The sequence below is a fragment of the Prorops nasuta genome, unplaced genomic scaffold (assembly GCF_024137725.1).
Source record: "Prorops nasuta isolate Cenicafe-Biocafe unplaced genomic scaffold, Cenicafe_Pnas_1.2 PNAS00003, whole genome shotgun sequence".
NCBI classification, from domain to species: domain Eukaryota; kingdom Metazoa; phylum Arthropoda; class Insecta; order Hymenoptera; family Bethylidae; genus Prorops; species Prorops nasuta.
This window is the reverse complement of record NW_027116800.1, coordinates 2947146-2971427: the sequence shown is the minus strand read 5'-3', so window position 1 is coordinate 2971427 and position 24282 is coordinate 2947146. Positions and strand designations below refer to the sequence as shown.

Below are 24282 nucleotides of genomic sequence, written 5' to 3'. Positions count from 1 at the left end.
AAATCCAGCCGTTTCATCGAATAATATTAGCTCTAAGTAAAGCTTAACCCGGGCACAATCGAACGGATGGCCGCTGCAATCTGCCTACTTATTTCTTGATTCCTACCACTGCCGTCTGGCCGTTTCTCTTCTTTAACTAGCTCGTGTTTTCACATTTCGCTACCAATGCCTTCTCCAAGGAAATTTAACCTTGCGAATCGAAAATCCATTTGTTTCAAATCAGACTGTTATTACGAAACGATCTTTCATTCAACTTTTGGAATTGCTGTTAGAGGCGCCTTTTATTTAGACAGTCTTCGCCGTACAGCTGTGTCAGGCAAAGGATAGTGTTTAATTTGCAGTGTAATTGCACGTTTTATTGCACGACATCGAGTATAGTGGTGAAGTTTCGATTAAGTGTGCATCTACACGGTGAAAGGGTTTAGTGGTGCAGGCATATTTAGGGATATTGGTTCAAGGTGACACGATCCGGTCCTGTCAGGTGTGATCGATCCGCGGCAAAGCTAACCAGTGATGGCTTTTGGATGGAGTTTGTTACATCGAAGCGTAACGCGGTTGGTTTCCGCGACAAAACGGACCATTCGGCGGCTCGTGCTTACCTAAACACCCACTGCATGCAGCAGCATCTGCGTCGAACTGCATCGATCGTCACTGCTATTGCGTTCGACACTAGCAGACACTGGACTATGCGGACCGTGAAATGGAGATAATGACTGGCGAACCAATCAGCTAACCAGACCGAGTCAAAACAAACTAATGAGATTATATGCTGCTGTGCGTGCGGTTACTGGACAGCGATACTCTTGCAAAAGAAAGAAAAACAGAAATCTGCTCGATTTACCGTGCCCGATCTGCAAGCTATATTCTAAAACGTTTCACTCCAATCACTAGCTTATTCCTAAAATTATTCAATAAACCCTCTTTTATCGTTGTAAATCCCATATTTTTTCATCCATCGTAATTCTGCTTTGAATCATAAAAATAAACGATTTGCCTCACTGATTAGAAATAGGTAATTCGTTTTAAAAAAGTGAAAATTTCTTGCTCCCTTGTGTAAAACAGTCGATAGATTGCAAAATCCGTTCTTTGGTTAGATTTGCAAAAAATACTGTGAATAGAATAAACCTGTTCGTATTCTCACTGTCAATATCATTCAATTATATATAGTATTTTCCCTGCTGTAGTTTGGGGAATAGAGATCTTTCCGATTTACTTTTTCCCTTGGAGAGATGAAGAGAATGAGAGGGAAAAAAGATTGTATAAAGCTACGCGAGCTGTAGGTGTAGTCGCAGTTAAAGTTAAATTTGCATGTTTCTACCATTTGTCGAGGGTTACTATTTTACAGTCCTGGAACGATTTGATATATGCCTCGTTGGGTGAAAGTGACGGAAAATAAATAACGATGAGAGATGAGATAAAAGAGATAAAGAGTGGGGAGGTTCGGTTTAACGGTGCACGGCACTCGACTGGGAAGATCGGACCACAATTCGAGATGTGATTGTTGGCTCGACGATAACCACTGGTGGATTTGAATTCATTGTTTCGAAGAGCCGGTTACAGAGGCTTTGCGGAAACGATATATTATCTGTTATTATTACAGCTCGACTCGAGACCACAATGGTCGGCTTTGCCTGCTGATCTCCATATTTTAATTAAAGGCTCTCAACGTTCGCTACCTACCGGAACGTAGAAGTCAATTCACGATATTGTCTCCACTATGCAGATATGTTTTCTACTTTGATTAGATGCATTCGCGATTGTACAAGCACGCTCCGCGCATTTCCACCAACTATCTCGCCACTACCATGCAACGCTACCATCACTTACCATTACTTCAATAATCTTCTCATTAAACACAATCAAGTTACTTTCATCGAATCTCTCGATATGGACTTTGGTTACCAATGCCGTAAGTAGCTTAGTTAGTTGGCTAATGCATTCCGTCGATGCATTTCATGCTATAAGATATTTAATAGCATATATGGTGATTTTCCAATTATATAGACAGCATATATACGCAGAATTGGAAAAGTATATCGATTCTCGACGAGTCGATCGAAGATTTCAAAGAGCGGATAACTTTGGATTCCAAGTGGTCTTTCAAAAAGCAAAACAGAGGCTATTGGAAAAATAGTAGTTTATATGAGCTGTAAAAATGCGGTGAGAATACTGGTTCTCTGCGAGAATGGTGGGTCGTAAGATTTGCACGATGGGGTTAGAAAAGGCTAGAAAGAGTTTGGAGCGGTTAAATTTGTTATTGTGGTGGAAAATATATAGTATACTATATGCTGTTTATGGCGTCACTCGTATATCAAGCAAACGATACTTATGGATACCATTTGTATTCCATACAAATACATGGCACGCCAGTGAACGCTCGCAAAAGTTGCATCGCGTTTCACCAATCTGGACGCTCGCTATAAACTGAACTTGCGGAAGTGCACGCGCAAGCGAATTTACCTTGCGAAAGGTGTGTGCAACACTTTGCAAGCGTGAAGTACAGATTTACGCGGAAATCGAGCAGCTTAATAATTGGGCTTTCATAAGCTTAAAACAGTTCTAGATCCGTGGAGTGGCTCAGGATTAATCTATATAGTATAATGTACATATTATGGTATCTATAAGGGTGCACGCGCTTGAGGGTAGTCCCCGATGCATGGAGTGGATCTAGTCGTAAATCTGTTTAGCTTTATCGCTGTAATTGTCGGCACGCGTTACACAACAGGGAGATTAGAGAGCAGCAATTTACGAGTAAAATGGGAAAAGAAGTGCGTTGGTGGATTTCTATTAGCGGGCTTCACAGCCCTTTCCACGTAGTTTTAATGGGTTCCGGAATAGTCGGCATGAAATCTGACAACCGGCCCGCGCCGTGCTCGTAACTTAACAAATAAAAGTAGCTCTCTAGGTATTGCTTCGTAGCAGTATTAGTGTGTCTGCCACGCGAAAAGCCACACATACATCTAAGGTGAATTGTGAAGTGCGTGGTACGACTCGCGTAAGTACGTAAGTAGCAGGTAGAACCTCGCGCAATACCAGGAAAGACAGATGTTCGTAAGATACGGAAAAGTTGGGGGCGTAAACTTGAAATTGGTTGCCGGTTGGCTGCGGTCTCCGGACGCTGGATAGGAACTCCTGATACGTTCTCGTTTCCCGTCGAACTTCCAGACTTCTCGATTTGGTGGTCTCTGCAAGCTTTCCTATCTCTCCCTTTCTGCTTCTCTAACTATCCATCGTTCTCACCCTGCGGCTTTTCTCAAACCGCCAGTGTCACATTCACCTCTCGCAATTACAACTTGCGATTGTCAATATATGTTTGCGATCAAATCTGCAATTGTAAAGACTCGCTTCTTCGATATATACTCTCGAGCATTCGCAATTTCATGCTTTTCAACTCGTTAGTCCTTTCTTGTTACCAAAACTCCATGATGTTATATACACCCGCGCGCAGAACAAAGTTATGCTACAAATATTTTTATTTCAAATGTCTTGGCACACACTAATCTCATAATTATTTGAATTATCATGGAAATTGAGTCGAGGTAATTTTGCATGCTGTAATAGGAGATTATTATTCTAAGCAAATTTCTGCTCTTATACTTTACGCTGCTTATCTTGAGCGTTCAATGATAATTGCGTAACGAAGAGTAAAAGCTCGGCTCGAATAAAGGGAAACTGGACTGCTGTTTGGAATTAAGCAGGATATCTAATTTTGGTAGTATTTGGTGAGAGTGTGGGTGGGATAGGCACAAATTGAAAGTTCAATAATCGAAAAAGGATCTCGAAGAGCTGTGCAACCGTGACTCGCAAGCTTCCTGGAATTCGGGCAATGTTGGAAGAGGCGAAAATCGTCCGACAAGGAGAGAATCTTTCTCCCTTTGGCCCCTTTTACCTCGGATGCGAGACTCCTGACGGCTGTTCGACTTATTTCTTCTTGATCCACGAACGGATTTCGATCAAGACTACCATCTTAGCCACCGACACGAAGCCGTCTTTAACAGATGACATTCCTCACTAGATCTGGCACATACCCTATAAAATTGAGGGTATACAAAATACACTCGTACGATGAAAAAAGCATTATCTCCTTTGTGCCGGGCTAAAGAGAAAAGCAGAGGTCTGCGAGAAGGTGGAGAGAATGCGGGAAAAACCTATGAACTAAGACGTAAAGTGAAAGCTCGAACAAAGGGATCCAGTGATAAAGAAAATTCGTGTGTGGCATGTATTCCTGCAGTTAGATCCAAATTTCTTTGAAAAATTATTATGACCTTTCGTCTCGGTCTGTTTCCTCGGCTTGTTCCAACAGCTCATCTGTGTCTCAATTAATGGCGAGCGTTACGAGATCCTCGGCGGAAGGTAAACCGGCTGAATAGCTGAAGAGATGGGTACCTATATGGGAAGGAGACTTGGGGTGATAGAATAGTCGGTGTATAACACAATGGAAGATGGTTAACTCGAGCAACGCGCGTGCATGGACGGGCGTGGTCGCGAACGCGTATACACATGCCGGACTCCAGTCTTCATTTAGGTGCAAATGGGCTTTTTTTCAGATGGGCGTTTTAAAATTTTCCCGTCACCCTCCATTGTTCCTCGCTGCAAGCTTTGATTAACTGGCATCAGTGCCCCCGTTCGCGATTGTTTTCCATTGCCCCGCATTGCGAGTTTTCCCTTGTTTTCTTCCATCACTATCGTTTCCTCCTCCTCTTCCGCTACTCCTACCCCCTCCCCCCTCCCTCTCCCCTCATCCAATTCCCTCTTAATTCACCCTTTTCAATACTCCTCTTAATCGAGCGAACTATAGTCGCTGCGTAACATCGAATTTTTCAGTCCAATCTTTCTGTCGCTCAAAAGAAACTCGTAAAGCTATATAGAGATTTTTTACCACGTACCAAAGAATCTCCTTTGAACTTGCTAAGTTTTCACGAAGCATTTCAGTTTCCAGCCTTTATCAACAACAAAATACTAATTTTACATAAATTTCGTTATCAGGTTTCATTATTATAATGTGAACAAAGGCGGTCGCGTAACTTTACAGTGAATTTACTGTTTACTCTCCTTGTTTGCTCCCTCCCTCTCACGCTCTCTATTTTATTATTATTTCGAAAATTGTGATAGTAGCTTTGACAAGTAATTAACTATCGATGTTACAGCGTAGTAACAAATTTTATTTATCAACTATATAGCTAGTGTTTATATCGTCTCGCTGCCGTGTTGGGAATTACAGGTTTATCCTGGTAGAATTTATTCAATTACGTTTAATAGTAGTTTCGTGGTTCGGTTAAACGTAAACAATGCCTGTGCGCAGTTAGGATCTCACGCATTAATTGTTTCGCGGTGAGACTATATTAACGGATTAAATTAATTCGAGCAGTCACTGGAGGTTAAATTAAAGACAATTCGCAGTATCAAATAGATTATTTTTGATTTTTGGAAATTGGCATAGTATATCAGTCTTATCGATGACACGAATACTTTAGGGACCCTATTAACCTGTTACTGTTATTCGTAATGGTGCTTGGCAGTTAAAATAAATTTGTCATGCCAGATTGCGGAAGTGCTTGCTCCGGTTTTTCCCATTTCCGGTTATCGAGTACTCGCCGGCAATAAGGTGCGACGTATTGGTATATATCGCCGAATCGGAAAGCGAACTGCACAAATCCTTGTAGACCGTACGATAATTTGCTTCGCAGAGACGACAAATAGAGGCTAGGATTACAAGCGCAGCTGGTCTAGTGGCCTGCCGCCATGGCAAATGGCACGTATTTGTTTAAACCGCCGTAGAGCGGCTGAGTTATATATTACTCCGTTTGGCTCGGTCTGATCGAACTCGATTACGACTCGATGCGTGAGAATGTCCCCCTCATCGTTTTCGCTCCTGCAAAGAAACTCTATAGCCCCATAGATGCCCCACTAGCTCCACCTATTACCACTTACAGCTCTCTCTTCCCTCATACCATTCCCTCACGAGTAATTACATCGATCGAGCAAATTGTGTAATTGCTCTGTAAGGGAGCCATTTAACTTTCTCTTTAAAAATCCATTTAGCCTGCATTCGATTGATAAATTTTTAACATCGAAACTTAATTAGCTTTTAACGAATCTTCATTTATCCCGCATTAACAACAATGAAATTGAGCAATTCCCCATGTATTTTACACGACTCTCGTATGATAAATAAGCTTTTTTGCATTTGGATTAAATTATGTAACAGTAACGTTACCCGGTTACGAAATGGTTTTTTATGTTTATAGAGAGAATAATGCGATTAAGATATTAATTAGCTCATTTCGCTGGTTCGATTTAATAATGTAATTATGATTTTGTGTATGCAAAAGCTGCCTCTTTCGTCACTATTAATTTTGATGCCCAAAGAAATGTGAGATTTCGAACTGTGGCATTTTTCAGGAGTTTTGAAAGGTTTGAGGAGAGATTTTGGACTGATTTACTTGAGTAGGGAGAAGTTGATGGTGCGGAGTAAGACATTTATCTGTTTCCAACCAACTGAAAGCTACTTCTCCACCATCGAGCTTTCATCCAGCATCATCGAGTTCAGGCGTCGCTCCTCACTCAGTATGGACACTTCAGGGCTGGTTCAACCCCTGCACCTTTTAGCTCACTCGTATCTTATTCTCGTAGTCGGCCGTATTTTACGAGGGCCAAATAAAAAACAAACGGCGTACGAGCCTTCGAATACTATGATAGTATACGTAGACTCATCGTGGAGCGAACGAAGAAGGAGATGGAGTAAAACAGAAGGAGGCTAAGATTTTTCTCGTGCCTCCTTTCTAGACGAGCCATTTTTTTTACTGTCGATCTGCCGCTGCTCCGCAAGTCAACTACGATCTTCCCTCTCTACCTCTCTCGTGTTACTAGGCTGATCCAATCGATTAACAAAATTTTCTTATAATGTAATTTCATTAAGACCTTTTTTATCTTCGACTCGAACTACTTTGAATTTATTAACGCGACTTTACATGTATCTCGCAGAGTACCTCCCAATTTATTCCCTTCTCGTAAATCAATATTCATGATTCTTTAATGAAATTATGATTTTTCCTCGGGCGCGTAGCTATTATTTTAACCATTTATTCAAAGCAAGAAATAAATTCCACTTGAATTATATACAAGTGTTGAGGTGAATTATGAAGAAAGAGATATGTAGGAAGTAACAGGGGGAAATTAGAATAGGAGGAGAATCTTGTGGCTAATTCAGCAAGAAATTTTAGACGGTTCGTAATATTCACAAACTGGGTAACTTTAATTCATGCTTTAGAGAAGTAGCTTTAAGCTCGTGTGCAAATATTTTGTCAGTGGACAGAGGCCAAAGTTTTTTCTCTCGCATTTAGGTGACAGTTAATGAACTACGTATGACTATAGAGCTAGGCTAAAGCACACGTTTCCTCAGCATAGATAAGTACATATAATTTCTGCTTTTGCCTTGATTTATCTTTTCCCCGAAGCGCTAAATGTTAAACAGCAAGCACGTATAAGAAATGAAGCTATCTATTAAAGCCATATCTTATCATAATTAAGTCGTCATTAAACTTAATATATGCAATTAATCATAAGATATTTACAAACAAAGCTATTGCATATAAATGACAGGAAATAAGCGCTATTCGCATCGGTGTGTTTTTATTCAAAATTGTGTATAAAAGTATAAACCGATAACGTTTCATCTCCTGTCGATATAGCATTATAAAAAGAGCTACGTGAATTTTGGTTTATTGTTTGATTTTATCGATCCTCCATGAATGGCATAAAAGACCGTATTTTCAAATCTCTAAAATATTTACTTTGCAAAGTATAGATTTCATATGGAGGTAGGGTTGCCATTTATAACTCCAGACACATTAGGTATATTAAAATAAAGGCTAATACATTATATTAAAATCAATACATTAGAAACAATAGAATTTATTAGATATTTAATAAAATTATAAATACGCCTATTAAATTTCATTAGAATTTGCTTGAAAAAGGATATAATCCGGGAAAAGGAGGACAGGATGGCAAGCATACATTATAGAGGTTATATAGTATTATTCTTTTTGGAAATAGGAGATATATTATTTTATGTATAAGAGGTAAGATTATAATAATCAAACAGTATTATTTTGGTTACAGTGCCGAAGGTGGAAATAGTGGATGAGCATGGAGCAACAGCGGGCGATAAGTTCTACAAGGCAGGAAGCACGATAGAGTTAAAATGCGTGGTGAGCCGTGTGCCCCGGCCAAGTGGCAATGTGATATGGCGCCATGGTTTCCGCACACTAAATTACGATACCACTCGAGGAGGAATCAGGTGATTATTCTTTAATACTGTCACGTTTATGCGCAATCACGTTCTCATTCTATTTTACTGAAGTAGTTATATACCTTTTATCTCCTAACTTTGGCAGTATAATAATTAGAACTCTCACTAATTGACAGCTAATAGATAATCCAAACTTTCTCGCACGATCAATAACATAATAATAATATTAATGAACTTGGCATTAGTCGTAAGGAGATGTTGTTTTAATCAGAATTTTTACCGCTTCTATGAAAGACCGAAGATAATAATTTAGTTTCTTTTTTTTTATATCAATCGACCAATTTGTTTGATAATAGGTTTGATTTAGTTTTATATATATTAACTTAGAAAGAGTGGGGGGGGGGGGGTTTGAGAGAGAGAGAGAGAGAGAGACGTAAATTTCTTTAGCTTAGCTAGCATACACGAGGGTTGACCGCAAGAGCGGAGCGAATTTCGATTAGTCTCGATTTGGCTACGAATTCTAACCGAACACGGCCAGATATGGGCAGGTAATGGGTTGCGGCAAGCCGAGCAATTTCGTTGCTCGTTGGTGCACCGGAGATAGTTTATGCAGGCTGCATGGGAATTCTAATTGCTTCGATAAAGAATGGAGAGCTCGCTGAATTTTGAAAGGTTTTGATTAAAGTTCTCCGACAGCTCGGGCCCTTGGCATCGATGTTCTTCCACCTCTGTACGTGTGCACTTTCTCGCGCATGTGTCTGTGATCAGATTGGTTATGGGTTTATAACCATATTCATGAATTTCAGATGTCGAGTACTCGATGGACGCTCGATTTCAAACGGTCGGCCGATCTTTCGTTCCCTTGAATCTCGCGAATCGCACCCAAAACGATTTCCATTGTCGTTTAAACTCTTCGTTCATTCGTTTTACGCGTATAATGAGTTATACGAATGGAGCAAAGCTTGGAATTACCAGCAACCGTTCGAGCCTTCTTGCTGTTTCGTTAACACCGTTTCACTCGTGAAATAATATTCTGCATGAGTAGCGAAGAAAATCAATTGCCTTTAAAGCGCTGACTACTGCAATTTACGAATTCATCGGTGGTTCATTCGTTACAAGAAAGAACGATTTCTCGTTAAACTTGACTACTGGTTCTGCTTTCTGCACGAGAATTAGTTCTAAAATGTCACTTCCGGTTACGAGAACTCAGTCTTGTTTACGGCAGCTTATTGATAAATCGAAACGAAGAAGCAATTATAACTTATATTCTGTAGGTGAATCAAGCTAGACGAATTAACTTGACGCTTTCCTCGTCTCTCCTTTATTGTTATTGCGCACACATTGTTTTCGTCTCACAGGACTCCTCCAATGTTGGCCCAAGCGTACTTTAGCCATTTACCCACGTTTGCTGATATATCTTCTCTTGGTTAGCTCGGGCTGTCCTTCGTAATTTATTTATTACCACCTGCCCACTTCTTCTATATACATATAGATATCTCTCTCTAGGCTTCTTTGAACTGGCTGACCCTATTTATTATCCATAAGGCTTTACATTTGAAATTAGTAATTAATTCAGTATAATTGATGAGAATATTTTAGTGGTACATTCGTTTGTTTCATGCTATTCGCCTTGATACGTTTGCTTATATCTACTTAAATGATGTACATATTTTACTATGATTGCATAACAATATTCACACTATATATCTGTTTACAGCTTGTTGATATTGCGATAAGCTTAGATACGCAACAAACATCGAATAATGTTGATGTAACTGATATTGCTTATATGTTAATAATGTCCTTAACGTTGCTGATGCTATTCATACAATTTACCTGAAGTACTTAAACTCTGTTTGTAAATATTAACGATTCATAATACAATCTTATTGTCCATCAATTTCGATGCACCATTATCTGAATATTCGATAATGAGAAATTTATGAAAATTATGGAGTTGAAGGAATAAAAATCCACATATTCGCGTGTTCCAGATAATTAGATTCATTATTAATTTAATCTGACTACATAATTCTATTATAGAGGATTTCACCGTTGATGGAATACTTACAGCGGACTTAAAATGATCCCTCAAGGTGAAATAATTTCTTGCAAATTTTCAAGAATTAAAGTATTGATGCTATTAATTTAAAAACAAATGAATATCATAATTTGAGAATCCTAATATATTGGAAAATCATAAAGAAGATTGTTTAGAATATGTGCAAAAAAAATATTAGTAACATTTATATTTTTTACTATAGTTTGATGTAATTTATAAAAGCGGCTTTAAAATCTTATAAGGAAATAAAGTAGTATTCTTCTAATCACTTAGATGGATATTTTACAATAATAAAATTGAACCTTTATTTCCTCTTAAAATTAAATAATAGCCAGCTTTTTTAATATTTCAAGATTTGTGAAAAGTTGTAAGTAATGCATTTGAGGTAAAACGATGGTCCATTGAAATGAAACAGAATTTATGCAGAGTTTGTTTAAAATTTTCATAAATTTTTAAGGTTTATGTAAAACGCGCCGCTCTAGAACTTATATTAAAAAAGGATATATTAAATTTAGATTTTAGTCTATTAAAAAACTCTGAGTATTGCACAACGCAAATGTAAATTGAGCAGTTGAGCTATTATTTTGAATATGTTATAAAATAAGTTTAAAAATACATTAAATATTCAAGTTTATTATATAGTTCTTTTTGATATTTAATATCATTTTCCATCTCATCGAAACAAATTTTAAAAAAGGAGAGTCATTGAGATCAGATTCCACCCTTAAATTACTTGACTACCGAATCATTGCCTACTTGAACACGAAACGCTCGTTATCTGTGTAATCAGGTACTGTTCGCCATTTTTACAATGATTGAAATGTCATTCTGGAGAATAGCTTTAATAATAATGTATACAAGTTTCAGCTTACTGTGAATTGTAAAAAGCATCCCTCATTTTGTCAAATATTAAGCTTACATAAATATCAATCAACGCAAACCTATAATTATTCCCTATTCAATAATATAATGTTATTGTGATCCATTCAGATTGTAACGCTTGTAAAGATCGGACCTGGAATTAGCATAATTTTCTGGTTTGCATGAAGATTTTACTCGCGACATAATTATGAAAAATGAACAAGCTTAGCAACAGTTAAGTTAAAAAAATAGTAAAAAATTATTTACGAGGTTACACCGTTTATCTAAATAGCTGGTTGTTTTCTTGAATGATGGGGAGAGGATCATGTCACGGTGTAATGTCAAGGAAAGCATATGAAAGAAGGGTTGAAAATAGTTGGCGATGATATTGCGGTTGACGAGGAATATATTCAAAGCACGAAGTTGTAAATTGACCAAGTTAGTTAGCCAGGTAACATTATTATAGACTAAGCGCGTCTTGCGTATTAAACCTCGCGGTACTCTGGCTTGTCCCGTTGCTTTCTCGAGCGAGGGTTTCAAGCCTGCTGTCTATTACCGCTCACCTTGGCACTCCTGGCAAGTTGGTCAACTCCGTGAGTGCATGCCCCCAGCATCGAGCATGTACGTCGTCCCTGAGAGATGGCAGAGTTAACGTAATCAGGCAGCCTGCAGCTGCTAACTATAACATCGACTACGAAAGTCGAAGCAAACCAAAGAGGACACTGTCTGCGCTCCGATCATGAAAGGTCCGTTGCGTCGACCGTGTTTATTCAGCTCTCTGATGTCTTGCAGTGCTTTGCGAAAGATCAATCAGAACTGTAAGTAGTTCATGCTGGCTTCATTCGGCTCCCTTCGTGCAGCTCGTGCGAATTTGTCTAGACACGGTAAACTCATTGTCTCGACTCACGCTCCTCATTAACTGCAATCCCGCAAAGTTAAACGATATTAAACTTCTACCAATTTCTATCGCAAAAAATAACTGCTACTGTTATTTCTATTATACTAAATTTTTACAGTACTCCGATAAGCCTACTTTACGCACTACTCCTTTTTTGTACAATTATTTTTGCGTAGGCACTCTATTAGTTTTCATTTATACCTATACAATATTTACAAGTTTACTTGTTTTATTTCAATTGTTTAAAATACAACGTTCGAGTGCGTTTGAGTTTATATTACTTATCTGTTTTTTGTTAAAAAAGAGGAAAAATTATAACGCCCATTTCGCAGGAAAAACTTTTTTAATTACAGCATTTCGAACATTTATTTGAATGAGCTTGTTCAAATTAATAATAGACGGTGCTTCCAACTAACAAAATTTATAAAATATAATTCAATTGCGTTCAACATTCGCATACTTGTACCGCTCATTTAAATTTTGTAACTTTTTTCCCAATTAACGTTCGGCTTACTCGAGAAAAATGCAAATGTATGTTCGACATAAAACTTATGGAGACAGACTTATTGAGCTTTTTATTTGTCGTAATAATGTCTGACAACGAAGCAAACTGTAATAAACGCTTTTCCCTGTTTTGCTACCTACTTTAGTTTAGCATATTCTTATCGGTTAATCTTATCCTGCATTTAATTTTATTCCTTTTTCATATATCTTTAATAGCACGAAAATATACTTTGCTTGATAAACCGAGCTTAATACTCATAATAAACTCGCTCAAAGTGTTTTCTTCTTGTCGTTCTATCTACAAGAGAGTGAGGGAGACAGATAGGGGGAGGGGATAGAGCATTTAAGGACTTCTTATATGTCGAAAGTTAAAGTGTGTTAAGTAAAAGGATAAACTTAGCTGTGAAAGTGATAAGTCCAACTCAGCTAGAGGTACTACTCGTTTGGTTGGGCGATTATTGAAATTTTTATGTGAGTGCTTTGCATTTTTACGGTTAACCGTCGGATAGTACTGGGACGTCGTGTAGATTCTCATTACTGGATCGTGGCAGCGAGTATAATGGAGTCACGTTAGAGAGAAAGGGCGAAAATGATCTAGCAAATCGATAAAACAACGGCTATACAGTATATTCTCCTTTCTCGACGATATATGAATACACTCAAATAAAGGACTCCATGCTTTACTTGATTATTTCACTATATCAAAATCTCCCACCCTACATTTTTAATTATTAGGATGATATAGCATTTTATTAATTAATGCTTCAAGCGCCCAACGTATTTCTAAGCTATTTACTCAGGAGGGTATTGTAGATAGACAAACCCTATAGCTTTATTGTTGAGGAAGAGTATGGAACATATACATACTATAATTACATACTTTATAGAATATGAATTTGATGATGCTCGAAGACTCGAAGCCCCTTCATGCCTCGTTAAAGCATATTTTATGTAACTTATATTCCGAATAAATGGAGATTGTATAAAATTAAATTAAAAATTATTACATAATTTCTAAATTGTGTAGTTTTTCTGTATAATTAATTTAATCACTACTACATTTTTCAGAAATATAATTTAGGCCTCTTTGTGTCTTGAGTGCTATTTACAATCAGACGTGTTACGTAACTAGCTATTCCAGGACAGCATAACATAAATTCTGTTATGTTTAAGCTATTATTTTGGCAGAATGGTGGGCTGACTATGGGTTTGCGAAAACAACTTACTACCCGGATTCGTACTGTCGTTTGTTTTTATTTTACGAGCCCACCACTTGGCACAGTATCTAGAGGCTGGTGTATATACATTTGTATATGTACAATTCGTAACGTCAGTAATAGTTTTCAGTCAAAGAAGCTAGCCAGGCGTACTGCGTAGTACCATGATATTCTTATTTCGAACGTTGAGGAAATGTCGAAAATAGCATTGATTTCTACATAACATTGTCATTCACTAGAACAAGCGCAAATTTGCCAGCGATTTCGCAGAGTTGCTAACTCAAATTGAGCGCTATTGCGGATATCCACGAACTTCTGTGAATCGTTGAATTGTTAATACGCATAGCTTCCCAGAAAGTTCTTTGCTCGTTGTAGAAATTTTCCTATACAGTGTATATTGAAATTTTCTTACGTGTTCATTTATATTTCTACTCCATCATCGCGGTGAAGAGTAACGCTAAGTGTGCGTTCGGGGCGAGCTTGGAAAAGAATGGGTAGCCAGGTAAACCAAGCAACAACAACAATGAGGACAGTCTCGACGCGAGAGAGTACATCTTTCCTTTGCCGCTACGTCGACATACCGTGTGTATCTTCTCGAGCGGCAGCGGGGAATTTAATTCCATTTTCAATTTACCTAAACCCCCTTACGCAAACTCCGCCACGGTCCTCGACTGCCCCTGCAACGCTCTCCTCTGCTTCTCTCCTATCGGCTTCTTTTCTCACTTTTTCCTCCTTCATTCAGTCCACTTTCCTTCTTTCACCCCTCTCTTTGCCACTCTCGCATAACTCCTACGATTCTCCCACTTCCCTCTGCGATCTATCCAGTTTCCACTCTTCTTCGACGCTGTGCATCTCTTTTCCATTTCAACTCATGGAACGTGACTCTCCTTTTTTACTTGACGCGTCCTTTTGCACCACGTTTCTCTTTTACCGAGTTCCAAATCGCGAGAACGGTGTCGCTTTGGCGCGGCACTGCCTGATTTGCTTGGCCACAGAGAAAGACCAAAGCTGCTTTTTAGCCCGAGTACGCTCCGCCCGTGAAACGCCAAGTTCTGCTAGTTTTTACCAGAGCAACACATCTTCCTTTAACCAGCAGCCACTCCGAGCTGGTTTTCGTTCGATTAGTCGTGGAAACACCTTTTTGGACACAGCGTACCTTGCACTAATTAGTTTCCCTTTCTTATTCGCACATCGTACGTATAGCTCGCGCTTCGCTTCTTCCTTGCCGTGTGAAAACAATGTGAAAACTAAACTGGGTTTCGCTGGTATTTTACCAACCAGGTTTTTTCAATCAAATTTCCCTAGTAATGAAAAATTTTAACAATTCAAACGTGACGCGGATCGTTTTCAAGGCAGCGCGCTAATACTGTTTTTATTTTCGTAAGTAGATTAGCCGAGTATAACGAAAAAAATAGAACGATACGAACTTGATTTTGTGCAAACCATGAAAAGATTTTACCTCCGCTGCAGCGTGACTCTTTGAAAATGCAAATACAAGCCACGTTTTCGCCAACATCGAATTCGGGCCTATGCTTGCTGTGACAATATAGTTATGCGCATATATTTGCGGAAGCCAGATGTCGCTTGTAGGAAGAAAAAGGTACAACTAGTTTATCTTGCAGTATCCACGAATTCATTTTACACGTGAAACCATCATAAATCACAGCACTCGATTAAAATTAAACGTAACTGTAAGCTTTGATTGAAATAAATTTTAAAAAATCTGTATTCCTATCTACAGTATAAAAATCGACATTTATGGATTTATTTTTATCTTTTCCTTTCGAACAGAAAATAACATACCTGACTAGCCTCTATTATGTGAAAAATGTACATCTTTATACAAATTTATTAAATTTTCCTAAATCTCCTTCAAACTTATTTTTAGATAGTTATTTTTTTCTTATTGGCTATTATCTTTTACATGACCGGTTCCGTTTTTGCCTTGTAGTGTCGGATATACAAGAAATATTTCCATATTTTTCAGGTCTCTGCTGTTTCGTTTAACATACATCGGGCGATTGTTGTCTTTTTTTGGCACAAGGAGAGGTCAGCTTTGAATATTTTTGTTTCTCCGAAAGTAAGCTCTGTCTTAACACCTTGTAGTGGAACATTGCTTCGATTGGAAAAATTACTGTGAACTTTTGATATTTTTAATTATTGTAGAATATATTGTTGAAATTGCTTCAGCATTATCGAATAATGACACGAAATTGATTAAAAGCCTTTGTTTGATTATAATTGGATTATTTTAGCCTGATTGGAATGTCAGAGAGACATTTTATGAAGAACTGTCGTAATACAGGGTTCCAGCCGCAAAGGCCATGAAAGTCTGTATCGATTAAGCGCGTAACAAGTCCAGCTTGAATTTCGCAGTCATATAACTATGGCCGTGGTAAGAGGCGAGAGATTTATGGCGTTAATTAGTTTTCGCTTCTTGCTCTCGTTCGTGGCACTCGTCTGGTACTTGTGGGGCTCTCTCGAGTGCTCGGCGAGGGTGCCCGTACCATCTTCCGGTCCCTCCTGCTACTTATCAACCGTTAGCAAAGCTGACGAACTTGACCTTATGATGTAAGCACTGTACACTTCACGTAATATTTATTATTCAACGGTTGACTGGAAAACCCATCTGCACATCGGTTTATACAGTGACTTATCTTTAAAAACCCTTCAACATAGGCCGACCAAAATTCATCTGTAGTATTGATTTTCATGCTGAAAATTAAACGTGAGTGATGTAAAATTGATTAAAATAACAAACAATGTTATAATTAAAGAAATCTGCCGATCGAATAATCGCTGTTCGTTGATATTAAATTTTTTAATTGTTTAGGGCTTGATTTTGATAAAATATTGATATACTTCTCTCTTATTAGTATTTCAGTTACTCGTCCATACTATCGAGAACCCAAATGATCAATTGAAAATGTTGAATAAATGGGATTCGGTCTGGGGGAAACACTGGTGTTTCACAAATGACTCTTTAAATGGTAACGTAAATGGTGTCATTACTATGCCATGAGGGGACACACGTTGGGAATGACGGAGCGTATGAGCATAATTTCCCAGCAAAACACGTATTTCTTTAATGAATATTTGGGGAGGCTTATCCTCGAGCTATATCGGGGATAGATGGTGCGTGGTCAGCAAGCATTGGTTACCAGGCTGCTAGGTGCAAAAGTTTTGCGGTAAAAGCGCTGCAGGACACACGTGCAAAGGGTATATATCGTCCTTGACGTTCCGGAACGTACTTGGCGAATGTACAACGTCCAAGTTGGCTTGCGGGTTTTACACACTCGAGAGGATAGTGTCAACAAGGAGACAAGGTTTTGCGTTGAGCTAATTTATTTTGCGAGCCTCGCACGTTATGCAAATTTTTTCTCGCATTTCGCGACAAAGCCGCTGCAAAAGAAGCAGCACGGTAAGTCAACTGCGCTAGAAAAATCATCGTTACCACTGAAACGCACTAGTTTCAAAGCAGTGCCATTACAGAGATCCTCCCACCATGCATAGCTGACCATTTTTTGCTCTTGCGTGTATAGAGAATTCATCTTCGTCAGATATTACACCGTTATTATAAGTTTACAACGTTATCTATTGTTAATAATTTTGCAGTTTGCAACGTGAAACTGGGTTTCGTGTTCTTCATAAAACTTGCGAGGTAAACTTATAGACTTACTTTAGGTTAAAATGTTGAAGAAAATTAGATCTTCCTTTTTAGGACGTCATGAAATTAATTCTATAGTTTGCTTGCATTTGCCATTGCTATATAGACTGAATAGGACTTATGAAGGAACGATTCACTTCAGGCCATCCTACTTCGTTGATACAACTAGAAACTAATAAACAATAGAACTTGAAGCAAATATTAGGCATCGGCCCAACTGGTTCGTTGCTAAAGATAGAGTTTAAATAGAAAGTTCGTAGGAATGTCAAAGTGCAAGTCGCAATTGCTGCAAACGACACTTTATGTTTATAAAAAAGTAAAGCGAAAGAGAGTTTAAAAGTTTTTACTTGCAGAGGGCAAAAACAGATAAGCATTCCTTATCTTTAACGTTTCCTCATATAAGCATGGCACAGGGGGCTTAGGAAGCAGAGAGTTGCAAGATTATAGGGACGGAGGACTATGCGCTGCATGTACGCGTCCTCGGGAAGGATTGCGCATAGAACACTCATGACGTAACGGGTCTAAGCTGCGAGATTATGATCCTATCCGTATACAATGTAAATCAGGCGAATTTACATGCGAAAGAGCTGATTTATCGTTTCCAAAAGACTGAAAGATTTGGATACGCATTTCTAGTCGACGCGACGGCTCAATTTCACTTCACAAGGGGGAGTTTTATCCGAGTATTCTCGGGGCATGTTGCGTGCCATCTTGATTTGCATACAATCTGTTCTAAAGCCAAATTTTCTGTTTTCTTCGCGCCTATCACTAGTAACCAACAATTTAGGCAGAGTGCTTATTCGCCGCATTCTAATTTTCTAACAATACCTACCATAAAATCGTCACGCATTAGACGCTATCTCTGATAAATGAGAGCTGTAACTTACTCTTTACCACGCTACCCAGACTTGTTACAAAAACCCCACTGTACTTATATTTCTTTTTCAGACAGCTATTGCCGAGCTCCCCTCACTGCTAATAGCTTTCCATTTCAGCTACGCGATCGGGGATTTACACAAGCGTTATTATCTACATTTGCACCAAGAAAATAATTCAATTTAATTAAGGACATTGGACATGCATAGAAGGAGTAGCAAACTATTTTTCACATATGCGTTTACGGTGGAATGTCATTTATAAATGAACCAAACGTATATGAGATACGAGAGGGGCACTATACGGTCCATTTAGCCAAAGGGTTTAAATTGTTTCTCTCGTCAACGAGATTCCATCTCTGGATGCCGTTAGACAAACAGATGAAAATTTTCCCCCATTATGCTCAAACAGACTTTATGACATAGCCTAGAGAATTTTCAACAGGGCTTGATTGTTTTTCTCCATGACGAGAGGTTTTTAAATCTCTTAAAATTGTACTCAAGTATTTTCTACTTCACATTACATTTCATTCTCATCTTCCCTCCTGTTTTTCCCCTCTTTTTTCAGTTATCCTTCTGAAAGTGTCTTACTACGTTCGGTATAAGCTACTCTTTCTCTCTTCACCGATCATTTATTTTCTTCGCAAACTTGGTCTCCTGCTTTCCACGCTTCTGAACACCCTTCTAACATCACGAGCAATCCAAGCTTCAATCTTATATCGATAAAATTAACATTTTGACTTTGCAACTATACATTCTTGTCGGATTTTTGTATCGAAGAGTGTTAGTAACCTTATTATTATGTGTTTTAAACAAACGAAGCTGTGTATAATAATTAAAAAAAAAAAATCTTTTGATTCTTTTTGGTATTATGCCTCGATGGCTAGCTCCATATTTCAAATTTTACACTATGGATTGTTTGGGATTTACGGAGCTCTGTAAAATTCTAAAGTAATATTCAGCTAAATTTTTAATGGCTATACTCTGTCCTACCTTTGGACACACACTATACAAGAATTTTCCATTATGCAGGATATTTCAGTTTATCGGGAACCAATCGTTGAGGTCGATCGTCAAAACCGCAGTAAACGTTTTTGTGGTATACATATATATCCTTTTCGGATAACTTCTTGTTTCATATTTTGTCTCTGCAAAAACGCACTACAGCTTGTTCTCTGTGAATTTTTAATATATAGGAAATAATTAATATAAAATATATTCTGGTATATGAATGATACATAGTTATCCTCTCTTCTTCAATTTTAACTTCCTTTTTACATATTGACAACACTGAGTGTAACTAAAAGGCTTAACTTTAAATAATATAAAAATTGTAAATCTTAAGATTATTTAATAAAAGGTCCGTTTTAAACCAAAATTAGATGGCATCAGGTATTTCAATAAACAATATTGATGTAGATTTGGTAAATTTATAGTAAAATTTTGTGATTAAATTTAAATTTTGTCGGAATTTATAAAATATTTAGCTGGCAACAATTGATGGAATAAAATAAAGCTCTTTTATAATAGCTTAAATTGAATGCATCACTGCTAATCGTTTTACCACGGGTAACAAGTGGTATTTTTTTATGTTTTAATTTAAAATTTCTTGCGCGACTGAGTGAGCAGCTCATTAGCGTCTATAGTGAGATGTAGGCAGTACGGATGATGCGGGTAAGGGGCGTTGTTCTGGAAGGAGCGAAAAAGTGTAAAAAAATGCCGTAACGCGCGTCTAGCGGTATAATATAAAAGAAAAAATGCTGTATGCATATGTATACGCTAGCAGCTGTGTGAAATTTTGTTCGAAATAGAATGGGATCCGCGCTCAATAACAATATGCACATATACAAATAACAATTGGCTTTTCAATCTAGATTTTTGTTATGAGTATTGCACGTGTTACAGCCACCCTTTCTATGTCGAATCGTCTGAAACAAGTATTCAAATAGCGATGTGATGAAAATACACGTAACAGATATTATTGCAAGCACAATCAACAGTAATACAGTAATGTTAATAATAATTATCCAGGCAAATACCTGTGACTCAATGTTGAGCGTAAAGCACAACTCATTTATTAATCGTGTTTACAAATTAAGTAGCAATAGCATAGTTAATATATATTAATAAAATAAAAAAATAATTAACTGTAATAAACCTACGCTAGAGTATGGTTTATTTCAGTGATTAAAAAATTTTAATAAAAGCAAAATTTATTCTAAGTCATATATAATTTTTCCTTAAAGTATTGCACGGTATTATGTATATATTTCTGAAATATCTAGACTTTAAAAGTCTTGTTGCAAAATCTCTTTCATCAGTAATTCTCCTATAAATTTAAAAAATCCAAGGCATTTATATTACATCTAAATCAAGAATATTAAAAAATACATGAAGAGGTCATAAGTTTTTATATTATATTTCCTACCCATTTGATCACGTATTGCATGACATTAAAAATCACGTCTAACGTTATTAAAATGCAATTCTCTTTTGTATAAATTTGTACTTTTTCAATTTTCACCAATTTTTGTTCTATGATTCGTTTAAAGTGCAAAAAGCAGCGAGACACTTTCGATCTAGTAGGTTTAGTAAAATCCAACATATTTCTAAATAAGTTCAAATTCAAATTGCCAATATGGTCGAGTACTAATAAATGGTTCATTAGACACATCGCGGCGGATGCGCAAAGGATTATCAAAGATTGATGTTGATCTGAATAAATAAATTTCATAAATATGATAAATATGCACATGGGTATAGTTGTATGCAAATTGAACATTAAAATGCTGTATAAGTTTGTGATTTGAAAATCATCGAGTGATATATCGGTAATCGACGTTGAAGCTAATTTACTCGTAGAATTTAACGCATTAAAGCTGTGATCAAACTAGGCATACCGCATGCAGTGTAGGCTAGAAGCTGGGTGAAAATGTTGAATAAGCTAGCGTAGAAGGAAACTCTTCGTAACACCATAGATGCAGTTTGTATCATGTACCTTGAGTGTGTGGGTTTATTTGTAGCTCTCACACTTGTAGGAAGCATAGAGAGAGAGAGAAAGAGAGAGAGAGAGAGTGTAAGCCAAGAGACGACTTGTAGGCTAGTGGAACTATAGTATATAGAGCCTCCGGCCACTATATTATCCACGACTTAATCGCCTGGGCTTGCAAAGTTTTTATGGGCCATAATTCAAACTTTTCGCGAGGAATTCTTTAAGGAATGTGGGAACGCTCTATCCAAGCAATGTATATGTTCTCGCTGGCATTCGGATTTTTATCGTAGCGACAGTACGTACGAGGATGAGCCAGATTTTGGTGGTCGTAGGATTCCGATTTCGCAATTTTGAAGACAATCGGATAGACCTATACTTAGTCGTCTTGCCCAGTCCGCTGTTTAATACCGAACACTAAAGTAGCATTTGCGAGTTAAATCGTATATATTGCATAGCCTTGTCTTACCAGCTTCCACAACTTTTTCCATACTTTTGCATTTCCTTTCTCTTGGGAACGAATTTTAGTCTGTACAGGATAAAAACAGAGATTGGTGGAGCTCATTGCTGAAACTCACCTGTACTTTCCAGATTTCTACTTTTCATAAGAGAATTTATTGCGCACATCGGATTAGTTTTAATTGAATGAAGACGAGAGAAGCCACAGACTTTCTGCTGTGAAGATTTTAATTAATCGAACCTCCAAACTATTGAAATGAAAGCACCATTAATATGGAAATTTATAGCAATAAATTCTGCAGAAATCAGTTTTAAAAAGTTTTATAATTATTGAGTAATGCTTTAATGAGCGATTGGGTGCACACAAGCACACACATACACATATATACGTGTAGGTGCGTGTGTACAGCATCGGGGGGGGGGGGGGGTACAAGAGCATATAGGTTTAAAACAGTCCATAATCTTTTATCGCGTTGGCAAAACGTATAGCGCGAACAACAATATATGCATTAAATGCAATTTTCAAAGGAGTTATGGTACCACAGGCTGAGCGTGCGAAGTTTGCTCTTTCGGTAAACGAAAATTAGTCCGTGAGTGCTTATGCCGTTCATAAATTCGAAACGCCAAAAGTTAATATGCGCGGCGCGCACTCCTTGAGTGTTCCCATGTAGGACGCGTCGCAGAATATATATTTCCTTACGAGATAAAAGTTTTCGTCCTTCCAAATTATCTGGCGTTTTATTTTCCGCTTCCCACAAGCCAGCATTGCCAATGCTTGCTTGCAAACCCCACCCTATTCTTATCGACTGCAGCACTTTATTAAGATCCGAGTCTAGCATTAATTACCTCTCTAGGCTGGGACATTATTGCAACTTAAACGCATCAGCTGGGAAGAAATTCAATTAGCGAGCTGCTCGCTTATGGCCTGCTCCAAAGGAGCTGTTTTGAATCGAATGAAGCGACGAGGGTACGAGTAGACGAAAACTGGATAACGATCGAAGAAGCTCTAGTCCTGATTTTATCTTCCACCAGGTGCCACCTCATCATTGACAATCCACTTTCCATCCAGCCGTTGCTATTTCACGAGAGATCCTGCCTGCGCCTTATATTTTCCATTATTAACGCCCGCTCAATGCAGTTGATCGGCTCTTTCAGAGTGTATATATATATGAGAGAAAATGGAAGTTGAATCGGAAGGAGCAAAAGAGATATAGAGAGCGAGGAAAAATTTAAGTCGCGCACAATGACGTGGCTGTGTACGGCTGGCAGGGTGTGGGAGATGCTTATGTGAATTTCGATGCGATCGCCACTGACAGCGGCGCGTCCGGAATGTCGCCAAGAAAACTCCGAGCTCGCCATTCCTTCAGATTCTTTTCGCGCGATGCTTTAATGAGATGATACACACATGCGCAGTCACAAACGTGTACGGGATCGCCTCAAGCTAGCTCTCCACTCGGACAGCTTCCCCTTTCATCCCCTAGGAATAACGAAGCGATTTCTTTGCTGCCCTTTTTTAACCTATCTCCATTGCATTCTATTGAAAGTTCCAGAGGATATCTAATTAAAATTTAGTAATATTACTGGATAATATGTACTTAAAACTGTTAAAGAATTTTTTATACTTCTACTTTAATACTTTGTGCATCTAGTAATCGTATTATAAATATGGCATATATGTATAAGAAATGGTCAAACGTTCTTGCGCAGTCTATTCCATAGGGGATCTGATAATGTTTAAGAGTTATCCTAAAAATCCAACTCTACAATACGGAGCAACTTTTTATTAGATTTAGTCTATCCGAATGTCACGATCCTGCACTTCGACACTACTTTGTCGAGATGATCTTTACTGTTTTAGAAGTGACTTGTGTGACATGAAGAAAAAAGTGTATAAAGAATTCTGACGACTTTTTATTGCTTCGGATATATATGCTTTTACGTATAAATTTTAACAAAATAATCTTTGGATTTCTACTTAGCTTTAACATTTTGAAAATGTAAAATATTACAAAATAATTATATACTAATTAATTTTACAATGTGTGCACGCCGCGGCTTAATGGATAATATCGGATAATTCATTTTAATCATTTTCAGAAGATTGTTTATCCATGTATGGCTAAAAATGCAGAAAATATCAGTATTTAATGAGGAGCTTCAATTGAAACAGAAATATTTGAAAAGGGAAGTATCTATATAATAAATATCGGATGCAGTTTGAACAATGCTTTAAATCTGTGAGTTCCATGAGCTTTATTTCTTCTCTATTGCCACATTCCCCTCGATTTTTCAAAAGGAAATTTTTCCATACAACAACATCAGCTTTTCTACCTGCGCTTATTAACAAATATTTCAAATTTAAGGTAATACTGTTTAAAACTGACTTATTTATGATCTTTACAAACGATTTTTAAAGAGATATACATTTCCTAAGTATTGTAAACATGAAATATTTAGTATATGTACTCCTTTGGACTTCAGAGCCATTGTGTACAT

At 37.7% G+C, this 24282-nt stretch overlaps 1 protein-coding gene across 3 annotated transcripts in view; it reads left to right on the top strand.

The window, feature by feature from the left end:
- Nucleotides 1–24282, top strand: part of dpr14 (defective proboscis extension response 14) — a 130050-nt gene that overhangs the window by 82227 nt on the left and 23541 nt on the right. For all 3 annotated transcript variants that reach the window (XM_066746680.1, XM_066746679.1, XM_066746681.1), the window contains exon 6: nt 8125–8302. In XM_066746680.1, the coding sequence (XP_066602777.1) occupies nt 8125–8302 (178 nt within the window). The remainder of the gene's footprint in view (nt 1–8124; nt 8303–24282) is intronic.